General features: G+C 35.3%; 3 protein-coding genes and 1 long non-coding RNA gene across 7 annotated transcripts in view; 1 reads left to right on the top strand and 3 right to left on the bottom strand.

The window, feature by feature from the left end:
* The window catches only part of chd5 (chromodomain helicase DNA binding protein 5), a 44,613-nt gene extending 41,491 nt beyond the window's left edge, over positions 1-3,122 (bottom strand). Inside the window, 1 exon segment of the mRNA XM_058790939.1 lies at positions 1,906-3,122. Coding sequence (XP_058646922.1) covers positions 1,906-1,972 — 67 coding nt within the window. The 5' untranslated portion in view covers positions 1,973-3,122.
* rnf207a (ring finger protein 207a) overlaps positions 1,956-26,226 on the top strand; it is a 41,122-nt gene continuing 16,851 nt past the window's right edge. The window contains exons 1-10 of one of the 4 annotated variants that reach the window (XM_058790933.1): positions 10,305-10,427; positions 15,078-15,204; positions 15,303-15,447; positions 18,851-18,956; positions 19,069-19,111; positions 19,877-19,947; positions 20,970-21,051; positions 21,133-21,208; positions 25,399-25,524; positions 25,755-25,801. In XM_058790933.1, coding sequence (XP_058646916.1) covers positions 15,185-15,204; positions 15,303-15,447; positions 18,851-18,956; positions 19,069-19,111; positions 19,877-19,947; positions 20,970-21,051; positions 21,133-21,208; positions 25,399-25,524; positions 25,755-25,801 — 716 coding nt within the window. In that variant the 5' untranslated portion in view covers positions 10,305-10,427; positions 15,078-15,184. Of the gene's footprint in view, positions 2,080-10,236; positions 10,428-15,077; positions 15,205-15,302; positions 15,448-16,179; positions 16,552-18,850; positions 18,957-19,068; positions 19,112-19,876; positions 19,948-20,969; positions 21,052-21,132; positions 21,209-25,398; positions 25,525-25,754; positions 25,802-26,226 lie in introns of those variants that run through there. The other 3 variants (XM_058790936.1, XM_058790937.1, XM_058790934.1) reach the window with 3 other exon arrangements.
* On the bottom strand, positions 3,434-7,710 carry rpl22 (ribosomal protein L22). The gene is made up of 4 exons (XM_058790938.1): positions 7,657-7,710; positions 6,899-7,003; positions 6,181-6,305; positions 3,434-3,620 (listed from the first exon to the last, which is right to left on the bottom strand). Exons 1-4 carry the CDS (start codon positions 7,666-7,668, stop codon positions 3,479-3,481), a joined length of 384 nt encoding a protein of 127 aa, XP_058646921.1. The 5' UTR covers positions 7,669-7,710; the 3' UTR covers positions 3,434-3,478.
* LOC131549109 (uncharacterized) lies at positions 8,151-17,490 on the bottom strand. The gene is made up of 3 exons (XR_009273337.1): positions 16,937-17,490; positions 10,315-10,421; positions 8,151-8,420 (listed from the first exon to the last, which is right to left on the bottom strand). It is a non-coding gene; the product is annotated as an uncharacterized LOC131549109 (long non-coding RNA).

The raw sequence follows: 26,226 nt of genomic DNA, 5'->3' as shown, positions 1-26,226 counted from the left end.
AAATAGCATAACCCAAAATCCTGGCCAGTCCTGCACTGCATAGATTTCTCATTTTTAGCACATGCGGGGGCTTACTGTCTACACAGAAAGAGCACGCTGGCTCATGAATTATTTCTCAATTATTAATTCTTCTGCATATTGCACATTATTTCAAATCGTTTGCAGCCCTCAGCAGCGTTCGTCTCAGCCATGTTACCTTACCGCCTCGTAAAAAAAAAGGAAGGTAAATACGCGATTGGGGTGCAAATGACATACTCGTGCTCAGGTCTGTCACGTGATTAATTCACGACTAATTCAGAGGCAGCCTAGACCGGGCTGTGAGGAAAAACTATAAACGTATTGATTGTATTGGACTGAGGGCCTCGAATGTATAAAAGGCATGCAGGCAGAAGGAGTCTTAACTACACGGCTTCTCCATTACACCACTGAGAACCCTGCACTCACAACCGATGGAGACCAATCTATCATTAAAAAAATAATAATAATAAGACTGATGAGGTGCATGCCCATCACCTACACAGGAAGCATAAACAGAGTGAAATTATAAGGATACAGTAGTCACTAGCAGCGATTAACCCGTTGATAAGGTTGGGTTTGGAGTTAACCTTGAATGCAATAATAATTGCCTTCAAATTGCCTAAGAAAGATATATGCAGCATCAACATAAAGTGTCACTTTTGAGCAACAATCTTATGTGAAGCGGCTGTTGCACAAAGCATCAGTTTCATACATTAATTTAAATTAAGCAAAGGCCTTTCTTTCACACTGTAGAAAACATTTGATTGTAAAAGAAAACAAATGTAAAAATTGTAAACCTGCCAATCTACAGTACAACCGCACACATACTAACTAAATACATAAGGTAAAATATATTACATTTTATTACAAATGACTGAAAATAAGTATTTTTATAATTGTCTTTTAGTCATGTTGTAATTGATAACTACAGACTAAGCAGCACAATTCTGATAAACTCTATCAATATCAGTGCATTTTACAGCAACAAACACATTAATCAGAAATCAAACAGATTAACATCATACAATGTATTGCCACATACCTTTAGGAAGCCTAAAATATAAAATCAACAAACCTATAAAACCATAGTAAAGTTCTGACAGTCAGTTTTTACTGTAAAGTTAACAAACCTTTTGTAAGATACTGTGGAGGCTGTCTTGGCTAAAGTCTGTGCCCCTCAAACAGACCACAGAGGCAGTGGATCATTGTAGCTGATGTTTTCCTGTCACACGTGGCTCTATCAAGCACATGCACTACTTTTACAAGACACAGTGACCACAGAGCAGCACTATCACCATCAGCTCTTTAATATCAGCTCCTCAGAGAAATGCCATAACACCTTTTCGGGAAACTGATTGTTTGTTTAGATCAGTTCTAAACAATGTATAAATCCCCACAGCTCCGTCTTGCATACAGTTTTTACAATGAGACTGCAGCATTGCCATGCACCAGACTTTATATTAAAACAGTCAATCAGCTTTAGAAATCATTGTGCACAGTGGGTGCAATATCAGAGCAGCCTGACTGGAAAGAGAGAGAAAAAAAGACAGTGGGTGCATGCATAACTCATTTATATGCAAAGAAAAATGCGCATGTAAAAACAAGCCGGATGATGTTATACGAGCAGCTACAGAGAACGATTTTATCTCAAAGAGAATCGCAGACAGATGGTCTGCCGGTGGACAGCCGCGCTTTAGTGGCTCAAATACAGTCGGACAGTGCGCCGTTATTTTTGGACGAACAGTGTCCGGTGTGAGAACAGAAGCTATTGAGACTATAATAAATCGCACGCGCGTCAAGCCCCTCTTCCTCCGCATTCAACTAGGCGTAGCAGCGCAGTTGTGAAGGGCAGAACTCTCCCTCCCCTGTGACTCTTTACCCCCTCACCTGGCACGTCGTCCTCAAAATCCATATCGTCTTGCCCCTCATCTTCATTGCTTAGCGATCCGGGCATCTTTACCGCATAACAAGAAAATCACATCCGAGATACAGGAATAAAGTCCTGAAACTTAACCCTCTGAATGCTCAGATTTTCAGCTTCAGAAGAGACGTCCAATGAAGGTGAGGCTAATTTTCTTTTAATATGCTCTCAATAAAATAAAAGATGGCTGCCCAGTTTAAAAAAAAAAAAATCTTTCCCTTTCTCCCTCTTCTCTATCCAAATCCTCCAGTCTGAAAATAAGAAAGAGACAAAAATGGAACACACATGCCCAGATTGTGACGTCTGGTCGGTTGCCATGGCAATCCATCCCATAGTTTCCCGACACAACTAGTTAGTGCTCTTCGGCTGGTCACCGGTTTAACTAGTAGCGAGAGCGGCGGTGGTCGAATTGCCCTTTTCCCGCTCAAGTTCGAGGAATGTGAGGTTATACCGGGAGACATACGGGAGAAAGTTCCCTCACAATCCCTTTCTGTCAGACGAGGGAAGAGCATAATAGGAGCTGGAAAAAGGATTTTGTTGTCCTGCTTTTTTATTTTACAAATTGAGGTCGGACGATTTGAATATCCAAGGTCACGGCTGAACGTACATCTTTGACGACTTTGTTAAGAGATGTTTTAAAGGGACTTAAAGGTACAGTTCACTCCAAAAACAATTGCCACCCTGACGTAGTTCCAAACCTGTATGACGTGTGTCTCACGGAAAAAGACTCGGTCACCATTCACTTTCATTTAATTTTCTTGACATACACTGAAAGTAAACGGTGACTTGGTGCATTCTGCCTCATTTTGGGCGAACTAAAGCATGGTGAGGCCAGGTTTGTGTTATTTAAATGAAACGCTATTCCTATATATATTTCATATATATACAAAAAAAAACCTAATTAATTTTTCTGAACTTGCTTCAGGATAATCCGCGAATCACGAGCCGTTGCCAAGGATACGGCAGCGAGACGCTCTACCCGATCAAGCCAGACAAAGACATTTAAATTAACCTCCGCTACACGATGCAAGAATCATTCAAAATCATATAAAACCCTAATGAAACAAAAATTTAGCATAAACTGACCCAAGCATATTTGCTTGGTCTCCCAGTCTAGTTCTTATGACTTTAAGCTGGCCCAAACAGTTGAGCCCAAGCTTGGTAGACCAGCTAAAACTAGCAACCATTTTAGACTGGTATAGATGTTTCAGCATATCATGCAGGTTTTTCCAGATTAAAAGAACTCTCTCTGAACCCTATGAGTGCACAAACTTTGTTGCTATGGAAATTATTGGTGCTGTCTGACTGGTGGTAGATGATTCCTATATGCTTTAGTGCTGTAAAATAAATAAATAGATAAGATTGTATGGCTCTAAAAACAGAAAGAAAATGCACAATTATAAATCAAATGGATTTATCCAGTACTCTCTCTTTTCCTCCCAGCAAAAGACAATGTTTTGAACAATGCAATGAACACACCAGAAACAAGGAAACTGATTTCTTTTGAAATTTTATTGAATTTACAAAAGTGGCGTGGATTTAATCTTCATCATCCTCCTCCTCATCCTGGTTGATCTGGAAGTAGCGCAGTTCATAGCTCTCCTTGGTGTTCGCTACTACACGCAGCCAGTCACGCAGGTTGTTCTTCTTGAGATACTTCTTGGTAAGATACTTCAGGTACCTGAAAACAACATAAACAGTCAAGTTTTACATATTCCATATTGTTGCAATTGAGTTTCAAATGAGATAGTAATGCAGTCAAACACTGTAACAATACCTGAGATGTTTCAATGTGCATTCAAAAACTACAAATACAGGTAATACCGAACTCACTATAAATATAGATACAGGTTTTATAACTAACTGCTTTGTATTCCCTCCACTTGGCTTACTGGGTAAAACAAAAAAAAAGACCCTTAAATTCTGCCTTGTGTAACAATCAGTATAGTTATCAAAATATCTTAATTGAAAGGTACATAAAGACTCCAATTATAAGGTGTAAAATTAGTAGTAGTGGTGGTTCTCCTAACAGCTTTTAAGGCCCTTCTCATCAAATCTTGCTTCTCAAACAAATATTCAACAAGAACAAGTAGTAAATGGCATGCCACAACACTTTCTAAAGAGCTCATGCAATTACAAAAGCAGCAATAACTACTTAAATATGCAATGTCTCATAAAAGCCTTGCACGAAACCTACAAGTCATTAAACAAAAATCATAGTAATGTGTCCTAATTCCTAACTAAGTCACATCTGAGCAGGTGAAGTACATATATACAAGGAGCAACTTTCAAAATGCTTTGCTATGTCCAAAACCAAAACAATAAAGCTGGCACAGAAAGAAGCCTTTCCCATGGCCATGGCTTTCATGTGTTTAATAGTAAAGCTCTAAGCAGCCTGTTCCAGTAAGCAGACAGGAATTCAGCATCAAATGAAATGCATGATTATAGTCTATATAACAAACAAAAATAATAATTTGAGCATATCTAAACAAAAACAAACATTTGATCGCAAGCTGCAAGTACACTTCAGTTCATCATTAAAGTAATTAAGGACAAATGTTAAAAAACCTCAAACCATTAACGGAACTGGCAGTACAATACTGCGTACTTTCAATTTGCAAAACATGTGGGCTGTTGGTCACAATGACGACATGCACACGTCTTGCAAACTCTGCACTCTGGTGCTCTCTCAGCATTCTGACTGTGTGAACAGACACAGACTGATTTATAGAGAGGAAACAAATGTTCATTGACACATCTATTCATTTTAGACTACTAAAACTGATATCAAGATGGCAGACAATTTCTTTAGGCATAAATACTTAAAATACGTATTGCACCTTTCAATTCACATTTAATCAACCATTTTACAACCCCTTGCATGCCATTTCAAACCAAGGAAAAACTGGGAATGACAGTATGCACATTGCGAGAAAAATAAGATCTTAAAGTGTCCCTATGGGTTTTGAAAATGACCTTTCATGCAGTGTGCAACACAAAGCATTAAAAACATTAAAACATCCTGCAAAGTTTTAAATCTGAAAGTGCACCGTGTATAAAGTTACTGTCTCTCAAAAGAAAGAGTCGACTCTGAATCATTGAAGGGAGTCGTTTTTAAAACGAATCCCAAGCCGTTTCACGTTGAAGTCAACATTAGCATATTGACCGCCCACTTGTTGGTCTTTTTCTCATTGGTCTGAATGAAAATGTAAATTCATTCTTTGCCACTAGGTGCAGCTTTTGGAGCAGTAAAATAGCCGTTTCCCCGGTAACGCTGTACACAAAGCAGCACTGCACTCACAAACGCTGCTTTATCAGGCATTACAGGCAAGATGAACTGAAAATGAGACCAATCACCGCAGATTAGCGTCAAAAATGAATCGTTGAGTGAATCATTTGGAAGTCGTTGAGCAAATAAAATAAAAGTAAATGCATATTATAAGACAATGAAAGTGTTTTTTGACCTTGCATGCATGTCAACCTGTTGTTGGGGACTCCCAAAACCAAAATATGAACCTTTCATTACCCATAATAGGGGCACTTTAAAGTGATAGTTCACCCAAAAATGAAAATTCTGCCATTAATTACTCACACTCATGTCGTTCCAAACCCGTAAGACCTCAGTTCATCTTCAGAACACAAATTAAGATATTTTTGATGAATTCTGAGGGCTCTCTGACCTTCCCATAGACCGTGATCATACTACCACGGTCATGGCCCAGAAATGTAACAAGGACATCGTTAAAATAATCCATGTGACAGTGGTTCAGCTGTAATTTTATGAAGCTACGAGAATACTTTGTGTGCACAAAGAAAACAAAAATAAAGACTTTATTAAACCTTTCTACATTTCTGGGCCTTGATGGGACCCTTGCTGTTTATGGAAGGTCAGAGAGCTCTCGAAATTCATCAAAAATATCTTCATTTGAAGATGAACAGAGGTCTTACGGTTTTGGAATGACATGAGGGCGAGTAACTAGTGACAGAATTTTCATTTTTGAACTCTTTAAACCATATTGCACTGGAAATAACAGCAAATGGATGATAACGGCAATAAACTGTTTAAATTTTGCTTTTCTGTTTGGTAATGCATAAGCTGAATTTCTCCGTTCCATAATCTTAATGACATCTTCATTTTAACTGAACTAAAACTTCAATATTATAGTCACAAAGAAATAACAGCAATAAACTAATAGTTAGCAGCCGTTCACATGCATTTGGATCTCTAATCTCAGACTTACCTCTTAGAGAAGGGGACCTCGGATGTCACTGTGATTTTGCTCTTGCTCCTTTCGATGGAGACCACGCCACCACCCAAGTTACCAGATTTACCATTTACTTTGATGCGCTCCTGAAGGAACTGTTCCTGCAGAGAGACAAATACAGACATGCCAGATCATATAGAAATATAACTAAAAAGCCACGAGCCCATTCTGACCCTAGTGCAGCTGTGATACATTTAACAGTTATTGTTCTTTTAGCAGTTATTTTTACGAGGACTGGGATTGGTTGGGAAACGCTGGACTAGACAATTATGGACACATCTGACGATCAGCATGAGGTCCACTATGCAACTTTTTCTGGCCATTAACAGAATGGAAGAAAACAACTTAGCAGCTAAAAGTTACAACTAAAAGTTAGTTTTGTTATGGCGTGTTGTTTAGGGGTAGTTCAATCTGAAATGGATCTCAATGATAAATCAACACAAAAAACTTAAAATATGGCACCCATAAAGAATGCAGGAAAAAAAAGTGTGTTGTGCACAATGTATTCTTTATAATCAGAATTTCGACAAGTCTGCAGAAAAGCATTAGGCTCAAATATTGAAGAAAGCAAAAACTACAGCTTTGCATGTGTACAGTTTAGCAAAACAACCAAAATGGCTTTTTGGTCAGGTAATCTGATTGGAGATTTCCAGTTCTGTGTGCACTCAGCATCAGATGGTCAGTTTATACTTACAAAGTTAGCAGCATCCATGATGCCATCCTCCACGGGATGGGTGCAGTCCAGGGTGAACTTTAGGACCTGCTTTTTCTTTTTCCCACCCTTGGTAACCTGCTTTTTCTGTAAGATTCAAAAAGACACATATGGATGAAATCAACGACAATCAGTGGTGACAGTAAAAGAATTGTAACGTTAAGTGCTGAATTAAAGAAAATACATCTTCACTAAAAATAGGTTTTTACTATCATTCATCAAAATGAGCTCTAGCAAAACTGAAATCTGACAGTATACGAGACAACGACCTACGACTACACATATTTAAAGGCAATAACTAAATGTATTTGAAAACGACTGGGAAAATATGAAATTAAGTCTTCAACGCAGCCATATCATTTCTGGGCTAAGCTAGCTTCGTGGTTTTGAATCTTTGCTGAAGAAACTTATTTATAAACAAAATACTAAAGACACAGTTTGTCTAAATTTTCAATCTATAAAGTATTCTCAAAAACAAGCAGTATATTCGCGTCGGTTCTATGTGAAATGCTAATAAGCTAAAGGGTGGTTGCTACAACGTGGTTATTCACAAGCAGGCCTCGCTCCAAACGTCCAGTAAACAAAAGCTTTAAAAAAACAACACTGATGCACATATGCTTTCGTTAACCAAATTAATCAAAGGCTCAATGTTTCAGCTTTAATCTCCACTGGTTTCTGCAGGCCTAGAGGTACGTGACACACTGTATTTTATCGTTTTTCTTAAACGTGCTCGTACTCACAATCGGAGCCATGGCCGACAGTTTGGCAGAAAGGGAGAGGAGAAGGAGCGCATGCGCATTGAATGCTTCCTGTTATAATCTATTCCAGACCTAATCGATAGAATCCGTTATGCGGAGATTGATTCGTACAATCACTGGATCATGATAATATTTATTTCATTGTACCTAATCATACCTTGTCTAAATATGTTTTTGATAAAATTGATATAAAATTGTTCATTTGTAATATATTACTAATATTAAAGAGAGAGAATTAGTTTTTCTATATTTTTTCGAATATATATATATATATATATATATATATATATATATATATTATATTTTTGTGTTTATATATACATACATATACAGTATGACAATAACATCCACATTATTTTTTCTTGTTTTCTTTTTCTTTAGTGTTGTTTTGGTTTTGTGTGTTTTTTAGTTTTTATTATGAATATATAACAACAACGGCTATAATTTGAAACGATTTAAAAAAATCATCTTTGTGCTTTGTCTGTTACTGTAAAGTTTTGCATAGTAGCAGTATATGCAGAACATGAAATATACAGAAAAATCTTAACCTACTTGAAAATATTAACATACTAATAACAATAACTGAAGAGACCATTGTTATCCCATTGCATAAAGAATTATTTTTGCTGCCCTCCAGAGTGCACAGGATCTGGTTTCTTCAGCTTTACCTTTGGCAACCCCCTCATTCTCCCTTTGTATCCAGCTCCTCTCCCCTCCACCACAGTCAGCTGCTTGGCATCAGGCTCCTGTTGAAGAGTTCCAGCATTACTGTCACAAGCCAAATTTACTGCGTCAACTACTGTGCTTTGCTTGTAGAGATGAAGTGAGAACTGTCTTCACATGCACTTAAGCCACTCAGGGAGACCTAATACAGAGCTGCATGGCCACATTATGGATTCCCTAATACCCCTATATTAGCACTGCAGTATGTTTGGAATAACGAATATGTGAACTAATATCAGATAGCACCACTTTTTTTGGATAAGGTAAAGTGCTTTTTTGGGAAATTGCATAGTGTTAGTGAACTGTTTTGTCTCTATAAAAGCAAAATGTTCAAGTAAAATAACGCAAAAGACAGATTTGCATGGAGAATATCATAGCACTATTTATTTATCAATAAATGTATAAAGCACACAGTGTATGTCAAAGCAGCCTGTCAAAAGTAAACATTTAACATGTGCACTATATGAAATTTAAGATCATAAGGTGTCGTGCAGAGATCTATATCTGGTCAGACTGAGCTTTCTTGCACTCTTTTAGTTTTGTGTTATATCATGCAAGCAGTTCTGCTTCATTTTAATGATGTGTTTTTATTTGTCAATATTTGCCTCTTATCCATTTTGAAAAACCTGCCAGGAAAATAAGTGCTTCTAGTGTTATAATAGCTAATACCGTTCCTATAATAATTAACAATCTTTTTTTTGTTTGTTTGTTTGTTCTCAGAAAATAATTAGCCTATTTATTTATGATTAGACTATAATATCCCAGCTAACAGGAAATGTTCTCAGAAACATTCTCATAGGTTTCAGATAGCATTTCCATAATGATAAAATGATAAAATTGACTTAACCCTAACAAAAAATGTTTTTAAACATTTTAAAAACAAGACATTTTGAACATTCCAAGAACATTCAGAAATAACGTTTCCATAACTTAATGGAACATATTTTCACTTATATAAAACGTATTTTTGTGAGCTGGGATGCACATTAATTCTGGATAAAAACAGATACAAATAGATATATAGAGAGAGAGAGACAGAGAGAGAGAGAAAGATAATGTATGGATAAAAACAGAAGAGACATCGGGCGAACTCCAAATGGAAGTGAGTATCCCTATTCCCTACTCCCTTCAAAGTGTGTTCTTTGAAGGGAGTAGGGCATTACTGTCTCGTAAGCGTTTGGAACTCCCTTGGTGATGGGAATGACAGACAAAATATTACCTTGACAACGCTGCACGTGCGTGCAGCATTCAGCACTCCATCACTTGTTTCAAATAAATATTTCTTCTTATTGTTATTATTTTATTAAAATATTGTCTAATTGTGACATTTAATATTAAACTTTTTCCAACTACACTTGCTTACAATACAGTCTTAAATCATATTTCTATCACTGATGAAAATATTTTGTATTACATAAAAATAAAGACAAATTTTAATTAGCTTATTCTACTTACGTTTGTATGTAAAGTCAAAATAAACCCCAACTTTGCTTTAAAATGCATCGCAAGATCTCCTAACTGAATATCACATGATGACAAACGGAAATCGCTTCTGTGAAGTGACCATTGCATATTCCCTTCGCTAACGGACTTCTGGAATGGCCCTTCGTCAAGGGAATCAGTTGTTCACTTTCGTTTGGAACGTCCCTACAAATGGCGTCCCCATTTCAAAGTGCCCTTCAAGGGGTGCAAAAAAGCCGTTTGGAATTCGCCCATCTTATCGTTTGTGTGTGTGTGTATACACACACATACACACACACACATTGTCACTTTTATCCATACATTTATTTTTTTATTTAGGCTATTTAATATTTGTATTTTATTTGCTGTTTTTTCCAGATGGCAGGAGGAATTATCTTCTCTTATGATGAGCTGTTTGATCCAGGCTATGCCAGCCTCCATCCCCTCGTCTGTCACCTGTGTCATGAGCAATACCACCAACCATGTCTTCTGGACTGCTACCACATCTTCTGTGCCAGTTGTCTGCATGGCAGGGCCAATGACATTCGCCTCAATTGCCCCCTCTGTGGGTAAGTACAAAAATCAAATTGGAACAGTGTGCGTGCATTATGCTTCACCAATTAACGAAACACAGTTGCTCCCTGTGAAGATTTGTTGTTATAAAAAGTTACTAAAAACATTTTTAAATGCTACTTAAAGTTAAATAAGGACAATCTAGATACTGAAAAAAACCTCCCAATTGATTTATTGAGATCTTAGTACACTACAGGAACCCCAGCCACAGCTGACTGGAGCCAAGTTCCTCTATAATGGTTACATTTGGGTCTCCATTTATTCTATTATTGGGTTTATGCCAAATCTGAACTCCTGTAATCTTTCTTTGTACAACCCACCCATAACAGTTTTGTATACATAACTGTCAAGTCTTCTGGTTTGAAGAGTTGTCCAAGGTTTTGATGACAAACATATGTTCTTCTCATTGTTTGATTCGTTTCTTGGTCTTCACTCTTAAAAATAAATATTCCAAAAGAGCGTTTTTGAAGTGATACAATAGAAGCTCCATTTTGGGTTCCCCAAAGAAACTTTCTGTTAACAGTTCTTAGAACTTTCCCCCCACTTTATAGAATTTTATGTGCAATGGAAATGTTCTATGATCAATGCCAATAAGGAGGCTTTATTTTAAAGAGTGTTCAATTAAATTAAAGCACAAATGCATGCAACATGCAACTAGCAGACATCCTGTTAAGAGCAACACAGGGCAGTTGGCATTAGGACAGCTGCAGAACGTCCACAGTGTTCTGATTTTAACCCCATAACAAGCACTCCACGTGGTGGGCTCTCCGATCACATCACAGCATTGTCATTTGATAAAAACAAGCATCTTGGCAAAGGTGTATGGTGCATTGATCCCACAGCTTATAGCAATTACACACAATCTGGTGCTGACCTATTTCATCTTGTTTAGAAGTGACTCAGAGATCTGCTATTTTTATGTGCTTCTTTACAATTTACAGAGAAAATCAGGAGACTATGGTGAAACAAATTAGTGATAGATGATATATCGACCAGGGAAATTAATCAGAAAATATTTGGACATTTTGGATAATCAGCTGAGTCATTTCCAAAATCAACAAACAGTCGGTTAGATCAGTTGAACCTTGAGTAAATATTGTGTAAAATGAGGATTTATTTAAATTTTAGTTCATCTTACTTGTTCTCATTAAATTATATAAAATGTTTTGGTCGGAAAGTCTATGTAATGTTTTTGAAAAAAGTCTGTTATGCTTAACAAAGCTGCATTAATTTTATCAAACATCAAAACTTTAAACAGTTTACTTTTATTATATATATATATATATATATATATAAAGCAAAGGTGAATTTTCAGCAGATATTACTGTCACATGATCCATCAGGATCATTCTAAATTGCTGATTTGATGCTAAATAAGTCATTTTATTAATATTAATGTTTATGGCAGTTGTGCTGCTTAATATGTGCTTAATAATGTTCTTGCTTAAGATTATCCTTTTTGAATACCAATATTAATTTAGTTAAATATTACTGACTCTAAACTTTTTTACGATAGTGTATTTAGCCATCTGGCATTCTGTTATTTAGAGATCCGCGTCAGCTAAGAAAAATATATTTGTTGACAACTAAGTAAGTCTGAATGGTTTCCCACTATATAGGTCCCATTAACGTCTGCCGATCCAACTACTGTACAAAAAAACAATATGTTGTGTAGCTTGTTGTAACTCTAGCTCTAACTTCTCCCTGCTATATTTATCCATTGTTACCCACTGCAAACTTGCATTTGTGTCGTCTAAGTAGCCTGGCTTTACAAGACCAATGGTGCCAGCAGTGTGTGGTTCAGTGGGTAAAAGCAGTGCTTCGTTCAGCACTGCAGTATTACCACATCCTAACACAATAGAAATGCTGCAATGTGCTTTTCCAAAATGAGGAACTTTTTTATTGTTTAGATTCTATTATATTGTAGGCTGTTTGTTTGTATGCGAGTGTGGCGGTGTAATGTTTCTCAGTTTAGTGTAAGTGTGGGATCTTGCTTTGCCTCTTAGAGTTGCAAATAATGAAGCTTTTGTACTTTGCAGCACCACACACTCCCTCATGCAGTGTAATCTAGGAATTCACAACTTTGATGCTGTTACTGGCAAAGAAAAGCTGATTATAATGAAAACAAGATAAATTAGTAGATTGATGGAGAGGCATGATGTACATTTTTGTGTCAGTGTGTCATACAGTGGAGTCCAAAAGTCTGAGAACACACTGAACACATTTGTCTTCCTTTTATCCTAAAATGTCTTACAATTTTGAAAGTGTATTCCAAAGAAAGGTTATTAAATAACAAAAGATTCTGGACTATTTCTAGGTATGTCAACAAATTTGTGACCATGACATTTAGACCCTATTGTATAACTGTAAAACACACAAACACACACATATATTATATATATATATATATATATATATATATATTAGTGCTGTCAAATGATTAATTGCGATTAATCACATCCAAAATAAAAGTTTTTGTTTACATAAATTTGTGTGTGCTGTTTATGTATATATAAATACACACACACATGCATGTATATATTTAAGAAAAATATGTTACGTTTATATATTAAATAAATTTATACATGATATAATTTGTATGAATATAAATATATGCATTGTAAATACATGTAAATATTTTCAAAATATATGCTGTATGTCTGTCTTTATATAGGCCTATTCATAATAAATATACACAGTACACACACACATATATTATGTAAACAAAAACATTTATTTTGGATGCGATTAATCGCGATTAATCATTTGACGGCACTATATATATATATATATATTGTAATATATTGTAATCAGATTACAAAAATCAAAAGTACTTGTAATTAGATTAAATTACATTTTAAAATACTCGTAATCAGACTAGTTACTTTTTTTATTGATTATATTACATATTCACAAAATAACACACTGTAAAAAAATCCAATTAACAAAATGTTGGAAGGGCAAAAATTTTTCAATTGAACTAATTTTATTGTTTGTGCTTGAGAAGACATACTATATTACATCTGCCCAAATATATTTAAAAAAACATTAAACGAATGGTTATTTTCAAATCCAGTCAACATTCAGAATGCTAAATGTTTGACTGAACTAATAAAAACAAATCCAGCCAACACTGCCCCCCGACTGAGCCTGGTTTCTCCCAAGGTTTTCTACTCAATCTCTGTCACCGGTGGAGTTTTAGATCCTTGCCGCTGTCGCCTTTGGCTTGCTTATTTGGGGACGCTTGGCTGATTGCACAGATGTTATTGGAAGAGAGCTGAACTGGATGATGTCAACACTGAATCACCAATGAACTGACTTTAACTGGAAAAATGACTTGTTATTGTCCTCTTGCATTATTGACTAACTATTTTCCTGTTTGACTCTGTAAAGCTGCTTTGACACAATCAGTATTGTATAAAGAGCTATGTAAATAAAGGTGACTTTATTTGATTTTATAAAAAGAAATAATACCAAATAAAGTGAAATATTATAATGTATAAACACTATAAATAATCATAGCCTAGTTCCCCTCAGTCCAAAACAAATCATTTAAATGTAACAGACGGTATGCAGAACAGATCAAGAATGAAAAAAATATAGGCCTAAAGCTAAAGAAACCAAAACAAAGCGAAACTGAAAGTGCAGTTGGGCTTACATACCTCTCTCATTCGGCACAAATCCAAATGTTTCCATAATCGCAATGTATTTCAATGTTAAACTATTATTTATAATAATAAGGCTTCATGTGCGTTCGTATATTGACGGAATACATATCACATGCGCAAAAATGCGCTTGGCATAAAAGTAGCTGTAGACCGGTTATAATACGGCCTCTTTAAATTGATATGTTTGGCTGACTGTATTTTATTTTAATAATGAACAGACTGTGACGGCAAGTTTGAATTGCTAGAATATGTGGTGTGTGTGTGTGAGAGGCGCCAGCGCGATCAAACAGCTGACACATTAAATAGCTCCATTTTTGGTCATACAGATAAGAGTAAGACAACCCACAAAGTGTTTACTTTTATTTTTGCACACTCACACAATAAAAAGTATATTTGTGTTTTTGTAATTAAGCAAACAAACAGGATGCGCTTTCTGTTATCTCGGTTTTCGCATATTTATACCTTTTCTATACAGATTATGATTGTATTTTATTTTTATGGAAACAAATTTTGTTATTTTTAATGTAACTTACAAATATTTTCCTTAAATCATCCTTTGACCCAGGGTTTGAATAGTTAGGTCCATGCAGAAACTTGTGAATGAAGCTCTGCGTTTAGTGACATCACTGAGTTGTATTGTCATTGACGATCACGGCGCCTTTTAACTGCTGATTTGCTGATTCCGGCAATGTTTCATTTACAAATTAAACACTGGGTTCTTCTAAATGGCATCATGAAGCATCTTTACTTTTAAGAGTGTACAATTTCTGAGTAATATACTGTTTGTATAAAATGTAGAATTTATTTATTTATTGCACAATTACTGAGCTGAGTTGATCTGTTAATTTTTAAGATTAATTAAATGGTTAAATTACTAAAGTTAAGTAAAAAAAAAAAAAAAAAGTATTATAGGTGCCTAGTAGATATTCAAATGTGTAAACAAATTTAATAAAAATAAATGTATATGTTTCTTTGCAGATACCCCTCAGTTGTGATGGGGACAAATGCACTTTCCCCAGAGGACCGTTTGCTCAAGTTCCTGGTGGATAATTCGACAGACATTGTAGTACAGTGTGCTAACTGTGATGTGGAGTGCAAGGCACAGGTGACTGAACAATACATGCACTTCATTTACTTTGAGGCATCAGCAGTAACAGTAACAGCACATTTTTTGACTGTATGAGCATGTACATATGTGCACAGGATGCTGGGGTCATGTTTTACTGTAACACCTGCAGCCAGCCACTGTGTGGAGAGTGCAGAGAGCTCACACACAAAGCCAGGATGTTTTCCCAGCATGATATTGTGTCCCTGGCCAAACGCACCAAAGAGGGCCACCACAAGTGCTGTGAGTTTATTCCATCATCCTTCCTTATTTTTGCCATCTAACTCTGACTTAAAGGGGTCATCGGATGCAAAATTCACTTTTCAAGTTGTTTGAACATAAATGTGTGTTGGAAGTGCGTGTACACATCCATCCTATAATAGGGTTGGGTACCGTTCACATTTGAACCGGTACGGTAACGATATCGGTACCTGAAATTCGGTACCTGTACCCAACGGTACCTTTCTTCGGTACTTTACTCTCTGTGTAATAACAAAAACATTTATTTCAGTGAAAAAATAAGTCCAAAACTCTCAATTTCAACATTTTGAACAATAGGACCCTACAATTGTTTTTCTTTTTTTTCTTCCAGAAATTCTTGTTTTATTTTTTCTGATAATCAAATGAAGGCATGAAACATTTATTTATTTTTAATCAAATCAAAATGAAACCCTTTTATTTTTTGGCAAACAAACAGAGGTTTACTGTTAATATTAATACATGGTAAAAAATTGTGTGAATATACCTTTAAAAAAGTTTTAATAATAATTGTAATAATAATAATAATTGTCGTTAATGTGGTTGTAATAATTATTTTTATCATTTAATTGTTTTATTTTAATTTGTCAGTAAATGGAATATATAAAGACGTACATTATACTGTACAAAAGTAATACAACAGTAATATATTTCTGTTACGTGTTAAACCGCACTTTTATTTTGACAGGTTGCCGTGAAGTTTCTGTGTGCATAGACTGTAAACAGTATGATATGATGCTGGTTTTCTCAAATGAAACGGTAAAATTCTCATGAAGTGACTCACAGCCTGTAAGTTCATGTTGTGAGATGCAGAGTCCGAAAATCACCACGAAACAAAATCGCGTCTCCGCCATTCATACATACAGAGGCTAAGGGAACATGCAGGATTCATATTTAAACCGTCTTTTTGCGCTTTAATATTCACATACACTAGTTCATATCGCGATTTGAATTAAGTGACAGACATTCTTTTATTCATCCAAAACTTGACGAATTCCGTGGCATTCTGCTATAGAGAAAATTCCGTTTTTATGAATGGACTCCTCCATCCTGTCCGCGTCTTCGCGGAAACCACATGACCCTAGAAATGTAAGCACACTTCAGAACATTTCGGTTTGCCCTGTGTGTTGTGTTTTAAAGAGTTGCAGGGGTGACAAGTCACAGGGTCTCTCTCTCTCTCTCTCTCGTATGCACCCAAATGCGTTCTCAGTTACCGAAATTTGGTACCGAATGATTTAATGTGAATCGATACTCGGTAGTACCGATGCAATTTGGTCTGTACCCTTAAAAGTACCGAGTTCGGTACCCAACCCTATCCTATAATGATAAAAATCCACCAGTGGTGGGCCGTCAGGGCCAGCAAAGCCTTCTCTGCTGGCCTAAACACTATCAGAATCACTGACTTAGTTTTAATATATTTTTCCATGAATGTGTATTAAATTATTTCAAATAGTCTATTCTCTTCATTTCATACCTTTTCTCTTGGTTGCGCTGCTTCCAGTTGTGTATGTTTATATTAGAGCTTTTATCCAATCATATTTCAGCAATCGTGTTGCCAGGGTGAAATAAATCTTCCTAAGGCCTCCAGAATCAACGGTGCAAGCATCTGTTAGCTTAAATCGATGGCAATGAAACCGTTACTTTAACCAATCAGATTTTGAGTTGGCAGCACCAGGGCCATCTAGCAGGCTTACCATAACATCAGCATTGTCTTATCCTTTGATTGGATGATCAGAGAGCATACTAGTCAAAGCTAGCAAACAGCATTACTTTAATTACTGTTTCTCAGGTTTCTTACCCTATTTGCTGTGCACAGTGGATTATAATAGATTTTCAGTACATTCTGAAAAATATTCGCCTTCTGTACACCTAATTACTAAAGTGCTAAATGACCGCGAAAAACAACAACAAACAAAAAACACAGATGTACTGGTAGCCTTCTTTCGTTGGTGTGAGCTTTCCCACTAAATTCATCCCCACAATATCCCAAGGCTGTGCCACCTAATAAACATTCATGTTTAATATATAAAATTGCTGTAACAAAAATATTCCTTGTGTTTTTCATAAAAACATGAATTACCACGATAGGGGTATATTCTGTTGAGTTCTTCAGAGAACATTGCTTTTTTTGACAAGCAGCACAGTGTTTGACCTAAAATATATTATCAAAATTTTTGATGGAATAATAGATTAAAATAGATGGAATAAAACATGATGAAGGATTCGCATATTAAACTCACCTATTTTTTTTTATGTCCACAGACATACCAGGCCAATAAAAGCGCTTGCTTATGGCATCCAGGGTTTTTTGAATGCCACAGTGAGCACCTATTGGGCTGCTGTGGAGCTCTTCAAAAATTTCTTGGGCACTTTTTTTCCGTGCTGACCACTTTTGCCAAAGTACTTTCTTTTTTAATGTAATACAAAGCTTCATCTAAAAAGTATAAAAATCATTATAAACAACCAGTGAAGCCACTAAATCCAGATGTACATTTTACATTACTTACTTTCAAAAATGAAGTTTTTAGCCCTTCTTAGAAATATGAATTTGTCATGTCTGGAAAGACCCTGAGGTATCTTTCCAAATCTTTTAAAGTCTGTCAGTGCTTTGAATTTAGCCTCATCCATCTTCAACACAACAGTGCAAAATCTAATAAATGAGTCTTATATATAATTGGTCATTACATGTAATTGTGCACCACTGGTCTCTGTCATCTAGCCATTCAGTCAATAGAATAGAATAGAATAGAATAGAATAGAAATAGAGGGGGGAGGGGTAGAAAATGTGGTCCGTCGGCGATTAAAGGGTTAGGTTATGTTGTCTTCTCTAAACACACAATTGCGATTAAAACTAACACCAAAATAACCTGCTGTCTTTATTGTATTCATAAATGCTAAATAGCTACATAATGACTTTATCTTTTATCATCACACCATGTTTCTAACCATTTGGAACACTGTGTTAAGAATGTTTATATTACAATTTATATATATTATAAAAACATTAATTTATTACTAAAGTTGGGTTGATGTTATATAAGCTACCAACTGAGCAAACAATAAGAAACACCACAGAATGATCACAACTGAAACTTTATTATGTCAACAACAGCAAAGATACATTTATATCAGTTATTAACTGCTTTAAAGATTGTCAAAATAAAAATGTGTATCCTCAGGCACATCAACAATTTAATAGCTGTAATAATTAAACATAACATACCACACAATCTACAAACTATTGTGCTTAAATTAACAGTAGCCTAAATACCTGCTGAACTTCATCACACTTTGAAGCATTTCTTATTCTGAAAACATAGTCAATATTTTCAGTGGCACTTTAACACGAAACAGGAAACTCATGAATATTCATGTATGCTCCGCCCAGCGTCACCGAAAATCTCAGACACCGAATATTTCAGAACACCGGCCGCAGCGCTGCTGGCAGAGGCAGACCGGCGGGGAGACTCGGTGTGAAGATGAGAGTCATATGGGTACGTTAAAACACATGTATACGCTTTTCTTCATCGTCTTGTATGAATTACTTTAATGTTACTAGCTCACTTTCCCGGTAAAGCTGTGCTAACTAATATTTTCCTCCCGTAGCGCACGGGCAGAGCAGCGGGCAGACTCATGAAGACGAAAAGCAGTAAGAGTTCGTTAAATTGTTAGGTCAACTTTAAAACACATGTAATTGCCTTATTTGTATTATACCGATATTATCTGTAAGGTATAAATACGTTTGAGTGAATAAATGTCTGTACGAACATTGGGTGGACTATATTTATGTTATTTTGTTTGGTTATTCATTGGTTATGCTTGAGCTAGAGATGATGCATTGCGCAGGTGTGGCAACTTGTTGAATTGTGTTAATTGGGTTTCTTGCTTTAGTAATAGCATTCATTCTCGCTGAATGAGAGCCCTGTCTGTGATTCAATGGCTTGTTATACTGCATTTCTGTGTAATATTTATGGTTTCTGTAGCCATGGCATCATTATGATGGTATAAAGAGGTGGATTAATTCATGTAGGACGCCACTGAAGGCCTAGGTGTGAAATGCACGGCCGCCACTGAAATCCACCCAGTGTTTTTTTTTTTTTTAAATCCCTATTTTAAAATCCCCTTTCTCAAATCAGGCTGTTCTGAGATTCCTGTCAGAATGACGTAGTTCTGTACAGACCGCTCCCACCATAGTTGATTGACAAGGCTGTCTTACCTAAGACCCGCCCTGAGTGAGCTGAGTTTACAGTCCGACTGCCATTGTGTCGACTCCGGTGCAGAAGACAAGATGTCTCAGATTAAGCGATTGAAGTGCTTTGTTGTTGGATGTAATATTGAATAAAGCAGTCATCATTAACTCCCGACATCTGAGCCGCTGAAGATGCAGAGGATTAACGTTATTTTCGCTTTGAAGGGAATGCGCCGATCTGCCTAAATGCTTCTATGTTCGTGCGAATCATTCGCAATCCAGCTTCATCTACAGAAGTGAGTATAACGGTTTTTTATGAATCTTTGCAAATCGCATTTCCTAATCATGTGCTAGTTAGCCAGTTTTTGTAATTTTTTAGTTAGCCAGTTTCACGGCTAAAGTAAACAGTACTGCTCGTCACCCCACGGAAGAGAGGGGCGGGGTCAGCAGAGCTCATTAGCATTTAAAGGAACATGGACTAAAAAACAGCTTGATGAAAACAGAGCTGATTTTGAAAGGGTAAAAAAGGTGTCTTTTTACACTACCATTGAGAAATTTTAACCAAAGTATGTTATAGACTTTTCATTAAGACCCTAAAGAATCATATCAACTTGTGGAAAATGGGCATCCGATGACCCCTTTAAAGGTTTAAAAGAATAGTTCACCCAAAAATGGAAATGTGTTGAAAACTTTCACACCCTCATGCAATCTAAATTGTAAATGAGTTTGTTTCTTCATCAGAACAGATTTGGAGAAATTGCAGTGAATGGGTGCCATCAGAATGAGAGTCTAAACAGCTGATAAAAACATCACAATAATCCACAAGTAATCCACAGGACTTCAGTCCATCAATGTCTTGTAAAGCAAAAAGCTGTGTGTTTGTAATAAACAAATTAATCATTAAGGCGTTTTTTTTTTTTTTTTTACTTCAAGCTAAAATACTCACCTACACAGAAAATTTCAGTAAATTTAATTTTTTTGTGTGTGTGTGAAATAACATTAATAATGTCAAGTGTAGTATTTAGCAGATCTCAAAATGAATTTCCATTTTTCATACTGTCCATTATAAAGCTATGATGGCTATTGATTAAATTTAGTTAATTTGCTTAGACAAAATGGCACAGAATTTTAATATTGATATATTTATTATTTATTTGTTATCGGCAGTTAACCAGAAAATAATTGTTGGCTTATCAGTATAATTTCTTTTCCATAATTATCCTCATTCCCTAAAGGAATGCATTAAATAATGCATATCATTGACTAACGTGTGTAAAGTCAAAATAAATTCATCCTCTGATGTTTTGCATTTTTACAGCGCTCCATGAAAAGCTTTACATCATGTTTTCAACCGAGAAAAAGTCCATGCTGTGCATCAAGTGTTTCAGAGACATGCAAATGTAAGACCTTTGCAATTTAAATGATAAAAGAACAAAATATAAATGAAATGAATGTGTTGAATATTTAACTTCATTATATAGTGAGAATCGCACCCACTGCATTGACATTGAGACTGCATATGGGCAGGGATGTGAAATACTGGATCAAGCTGTTCTGGTAAGTAAAGTAAGTAAAAAAAGTAAGTAGGGATAGTTCCAGAAACTGCCAAATCATCTTATAATCTTTAAATTATTAAGTGAAATGTGTATATGTCATATGATCTTTTACTCCTTATATTATAGAATGTACACTCCAGTCTATACAGTGAATATTAAATTCATGATTAATATTAATGTACACCAGGGGTCAGAAAGGTATTGGGTCAAAACGATTTTTTTATATTCATTAAAAAATATGAATTGTGATTTTCACAAAAACATTAAGTGGTACAACTTGTTTTTGATCTCGTTAATAAAAAGAAATGTTTCTTGAGCATCAAGTCAGCATATTTTGCAACAATAAGTCAGCAACAATGGCTGTTGAAAATTCAGCTTTGCCATCACAGGAATAAATTAAATTTTAAAATATATCAAAATTAAAAATATTTATTTTAAACTGTAATAATAATTTCACTATATTACTGATTTTATTTATTTATTTTTTGAACAAATACATGTAGCCTTGGTGAGTATAAGACATTTTTTCAGAATGTACACTACAATCAAAAGTTTTTGAACAGTAAGATTCTTAATGTGTTTTAAAGAATTCAGTTCTGCTCACCAAGCCTGCACTTACAGCAAAAACAGTAAAATTTGAAAACATTTATTGTCTATTTGAATATATTTTAAATTGTAATTTATTCCTGTGATTTCAAAGCTGAATTTTTAGCATCATTACTCCAGTCACATGATCCTTCAGAAATCATTTTAATATTCTGATTTGCTGCTCAAAAAAACATTATTATTAATGAATTTGATGAATAGAAATTTCAGAAGAACAGCATTTATCTGAAATAGAAATCTTTTGAAACATTGTGTTTATCATCACTTTTGATCAATTTAAAATATCCTTGCCAAAATAAAAGTATTAATTTCTATAATTTCTTAATACCCCCAACCCCCAAAGAAAAAAAAAACATTATACTGACTCCAAGCTTTTGAATGGTGTAGTGTAGTTTATAATGTTACAAAAGCTTTTTATTTTTGATAAATGCTGATCTTTGGATCTTTCTATTCATCAAAGAATCCTGAAAAATGCGTCAGCGTATACAAATGATTTCTAAAGGATCATGTGACAATGAGGACTGCTGAAAATTTAGCTTTGATCACAAGAATAAATTACATTTGAAAATATATCAAAATAGAAAGCAGTTATTTTAAATAGTAAAACTATTTCACAGTATTACTGCTTTTGCTGTATTTTGGATCAAATAAATGCAGGTTTGGTGAGCAGAAGAGAACTGTTTAAAAAAACATTACAAATCTTACTGTTCAAAAACTTTTGACTGGTAGTGTACACTGTAAAAAATGTAAGGCTTTTTAAGACCTGCACAAATCAAATAAATACTATATGAGCGGGGGAGGGCAATGTCTATGGTAACATATTAAAACAAAATGACTGCAAAAAACATGATTTGCAGTTCAGGTTTTCACAAACAGAGTTTTATAAAGTGACAACCTTAACATTTCAACCTTTAAAATATTTTTAAGAAATAACTAAAAGGGATGAATCAGAAGTATAAAGAATAATTTTGTTTTTCAGAGGCTTTGATGGCAGAGGATTAATTTGCACTTTCAAAAAGCCTGCCTGCTGTTTTTGCTCAGAACAAAAAGCTTTCAAAAATTCAAAAATCAGCCTTCCAAAATCTAAAACATTTAAACAGTACTATGTCTTGTGTGCTTTAAATTAAAATAATTATTTACAGTTTTGACTCATCGCTTTCCTTTATTTCTTAAAAATAGTTGAAAGGCTAAAATATGAGGTTCTGTCTGTGGCGCTTTTGGAACTGTATTGATACAGCGGTTTCCCTGGTAACGGCTGAACACAAAGCAGCACTGTGCTCATAAATTATACTTTCAGAGATTATACTGTAGGTCCATGAGATGAAACAAAAATGCCAAGTCAGTCGGTTCACAAAGATAAATTAATGTTAAAAACACCCGCCCTGCATTTTGACTTTGAAATGTTTATTTTATTATTTCACTTTAATCGTGACAGTCTTAACATATTTAATTTAACTGAGCAAGGGCATTTTTGCTTACCTTTTACACGACTTGAAAGCACAGACTCTCCCATGAAAAAAAGCAGAATTTACAGGAGACTTTACATTATTTTAGCTATAATTTGTATTTGTCGTTTTCAAGCCGACGCTCACTGAAACGGCAACCTCCCGACGTGTTTTTATCTCTCGCTCGCTCAGAGGGCGCGCGTCAATAAAGACAGACAGATCACACTACAGCCACATGGACTGGAGCGGAGCTGTAGCTTATTTTATGTAAAAAAAAATATATTTTATATATATATATATATATATATATATATTTTTTTTTTTTTTTCAAGTACTTTTTTAAGCACTTTATCCAAAATCAAAGCACTTTTCAAACCTTGAAAACACTGTTAAAATTCAAGCATTTTCAAGGATTTCAAGCACCAGTACGAACCCTGTTTTAAGGACTCCCGTGGACTCCTAAAGTTTTGATATTCTGCATATTCTGTGAGGTGGTCAGTTCACAGCAGTCATAGAAATGAATCTTTTCCAATATACGTTTAAATTGAGTTTTACCTTTTATGGGCATTTTTACCTTCATAAAGCCATTTTTCTAAAAATGTGCATCATCGTTTGAGTCAAATTCTTACATTTTAGTAGTCAATTAGAATAAGACATTTGGGCTGTTACCAAGCAAATGAAATCAGTATCAACAAAATGCATCTTTGCAATGCAGCGGAAACACATAAGCTGCACCTGAAGTGGTATTTAGAAACATTTGCAAACTGTTTAATGCAGGACATTAACCATTTAAGCTACAGTTACAACTGCATAAATAATGTTTTGATATTTTAAACATTAAAATGTTGAATACTGATATTAGGAATTATTTAAAAAATGAAAAGATACTTTAAATGTGAAATTAAAACCGCAGTAGGTGGCAGTCACTGTTAATAAGTGAGTCATTGCGATTGAACCTAATCATTTAAATGGTTGATTCATTCAGGAGAGAAACACCGACATGTTGCTCAGAGACGCAAATTGTAATTATTTTTGTTGGCGAAATAGAGCAAAAATAGCCAATATTGTGACTAAAACGTAAGTCCCTTAATATTACCATCTTGTTTATTGAACTGCTGTATCAAATCAATATCACATTTGTAATCATGATGATTTGTGGAAGAAAAAACGTCACTCTTCATGTGATATTGATTAACCATATGAAATGATCTAAATATATATTTTTTCTGCCCCCATATCTTGAATTTTGTGATCATTCTAAATGCATTTTAATAATAGATTGAATCATGCAGTGAAAGACACTGGTCTAATCTTCATCACGTAATGTATGCGTGCCTGTAGGTGTGTAGTTGTTTGGTTTTTGCCAAACAACTACACACTCATAATGTCAAACCCCACATCGTTAAAACAGCAATTACGATATTATCGCAGGCGATATAACGTAGCCTACCGAGAGATCAATATGAGCTAAACTAGGTTATTGCAACGCCAACATGACATGAGTACAGGCGTGAATTCACTGTTATTCTGCAAAATACAATGTAATTTATGTAAAATATATTGTGTCCTAAAGTAAAACATTCGGAAACTCGGTTTAATTCATTTAGCGAATACTTAACGTTACGTTAACTTATCAGAGGCGGTAATGTAATATAATGTAAGGTAATGTAATACCCACGTTTTTCGTTTTTATGTTGAAATTACTGAGACCTGCACTCTGTTTAACTTAAACATGACTTAATAAAGACAAAGTTCAGTACTCACCATAACTTTAATGATGGAAAATCCATCTGGAAATGATGTTTTGTCGCTCCTCAGCATCGGCTCTGCTTAGTACAATGCATTTTTTTGTTTGGGGGTAATTTTTGGGAAGCAATTTGTTGAGTCAATGTTTATTTTTCAGTTTCCACAATTTTTCAAAATGATTTTTTTTTTTTTTACAGTGTATGTATGTATAATGTATATCTTGAAGAAAATAATGCATGCCATTTTTTAAACACAGCTGAAACTCTTAAGGTGAACTATAAAGTTCTAGAAGCTGCTGGACCGATCAACATCTGGGTCAAAGGGTAGGCCTACAGCCCCATTGTGGAGGGCCGTCCAGTGGATACATCTTGAACTAACCTCTTTTGCACTGTAGGTAGTGAAGGAGCTACAGACGTCAGCACGGGAGGCCATCGTATTACTGAAGGCCATGCTGGGTGAAGTGCGGAGAAGTGCAGAGGAGGAGGAAAGTGCTATCTGTACTCTGTTCGACAGTATGCAGGTGAGGTAACACTCCAGGAGGGGGCACACTGAGACCACAGACCAGAATAATGGGCAACTGTGAGCGATGAAGAATTCTTTGACATAGATCGTGCGTCGTCTAAACCATATAATTTAAGGATAATATAATTTGCTTTAAACAGGCTAAATATGTGCTCAAAGCATCACTGAAAATTGCATTTTGAGGATAAAAATAGTCCAAAAGTAAAATCCATTCTTTTTTTTTCCAAGGAAAAACTCGCAGATAGGAAAAGTGTCCTGTTAAAAGCAGCTGAAAGGTAAATATTGTCCAAACAAATCCAGCAAGTCTAAATTGTCTATCTGTGACAGTTTACCCACATGGCTTTGGCAGAGCACAGAGTTGTGGTGTGATGGTCTGTATTGGAACAGCAGTTGCTTGGGTTGCATTTCATGAGTCCTGTTATTTGTTGAGATTTTTTTTTCTCCGTCCCCTTCCCATCATTGCCTGGAAGCTGGCTTGATGTCTTCCAGGAATTAAGCTATTTATGTCAGGCTGCAATCTAGGACTCAGCGTGTACATGTGTGTGTTTTTATATCAGGTCATGCAAGAGCAAACAAAGGACAAAATGCTAAAATAAGAAATGATTTTGGGAAATATGCAGTGCTTTTTGTGTGGAAAAGTTTGTGTTGTGTATACATTGGCCCAGAGGGACCTAATATGATTTTTATTATTATTATTATT

This window comes from Onychostoma macrolepis, chromosome 11, assembly GCF_012432095.1.
Source record: "Onychostoma macrolepis isolate SWU-2019 chromosome 11, ASM1243209v1, whole genome shotgun sequence".
In the NCBI taxonomy this organism is placed as follows: Eukaryota; Metazoa; Chordata; class Actinopteri; order Cypriniformes; family Cyprinidae; genus Onychostoma; species Onychostoma macrolepis.
Note: the sequence above shows the minus strand (reverse complement) of the source record. Positions and strands in the feature narration are given on the sequence as shown.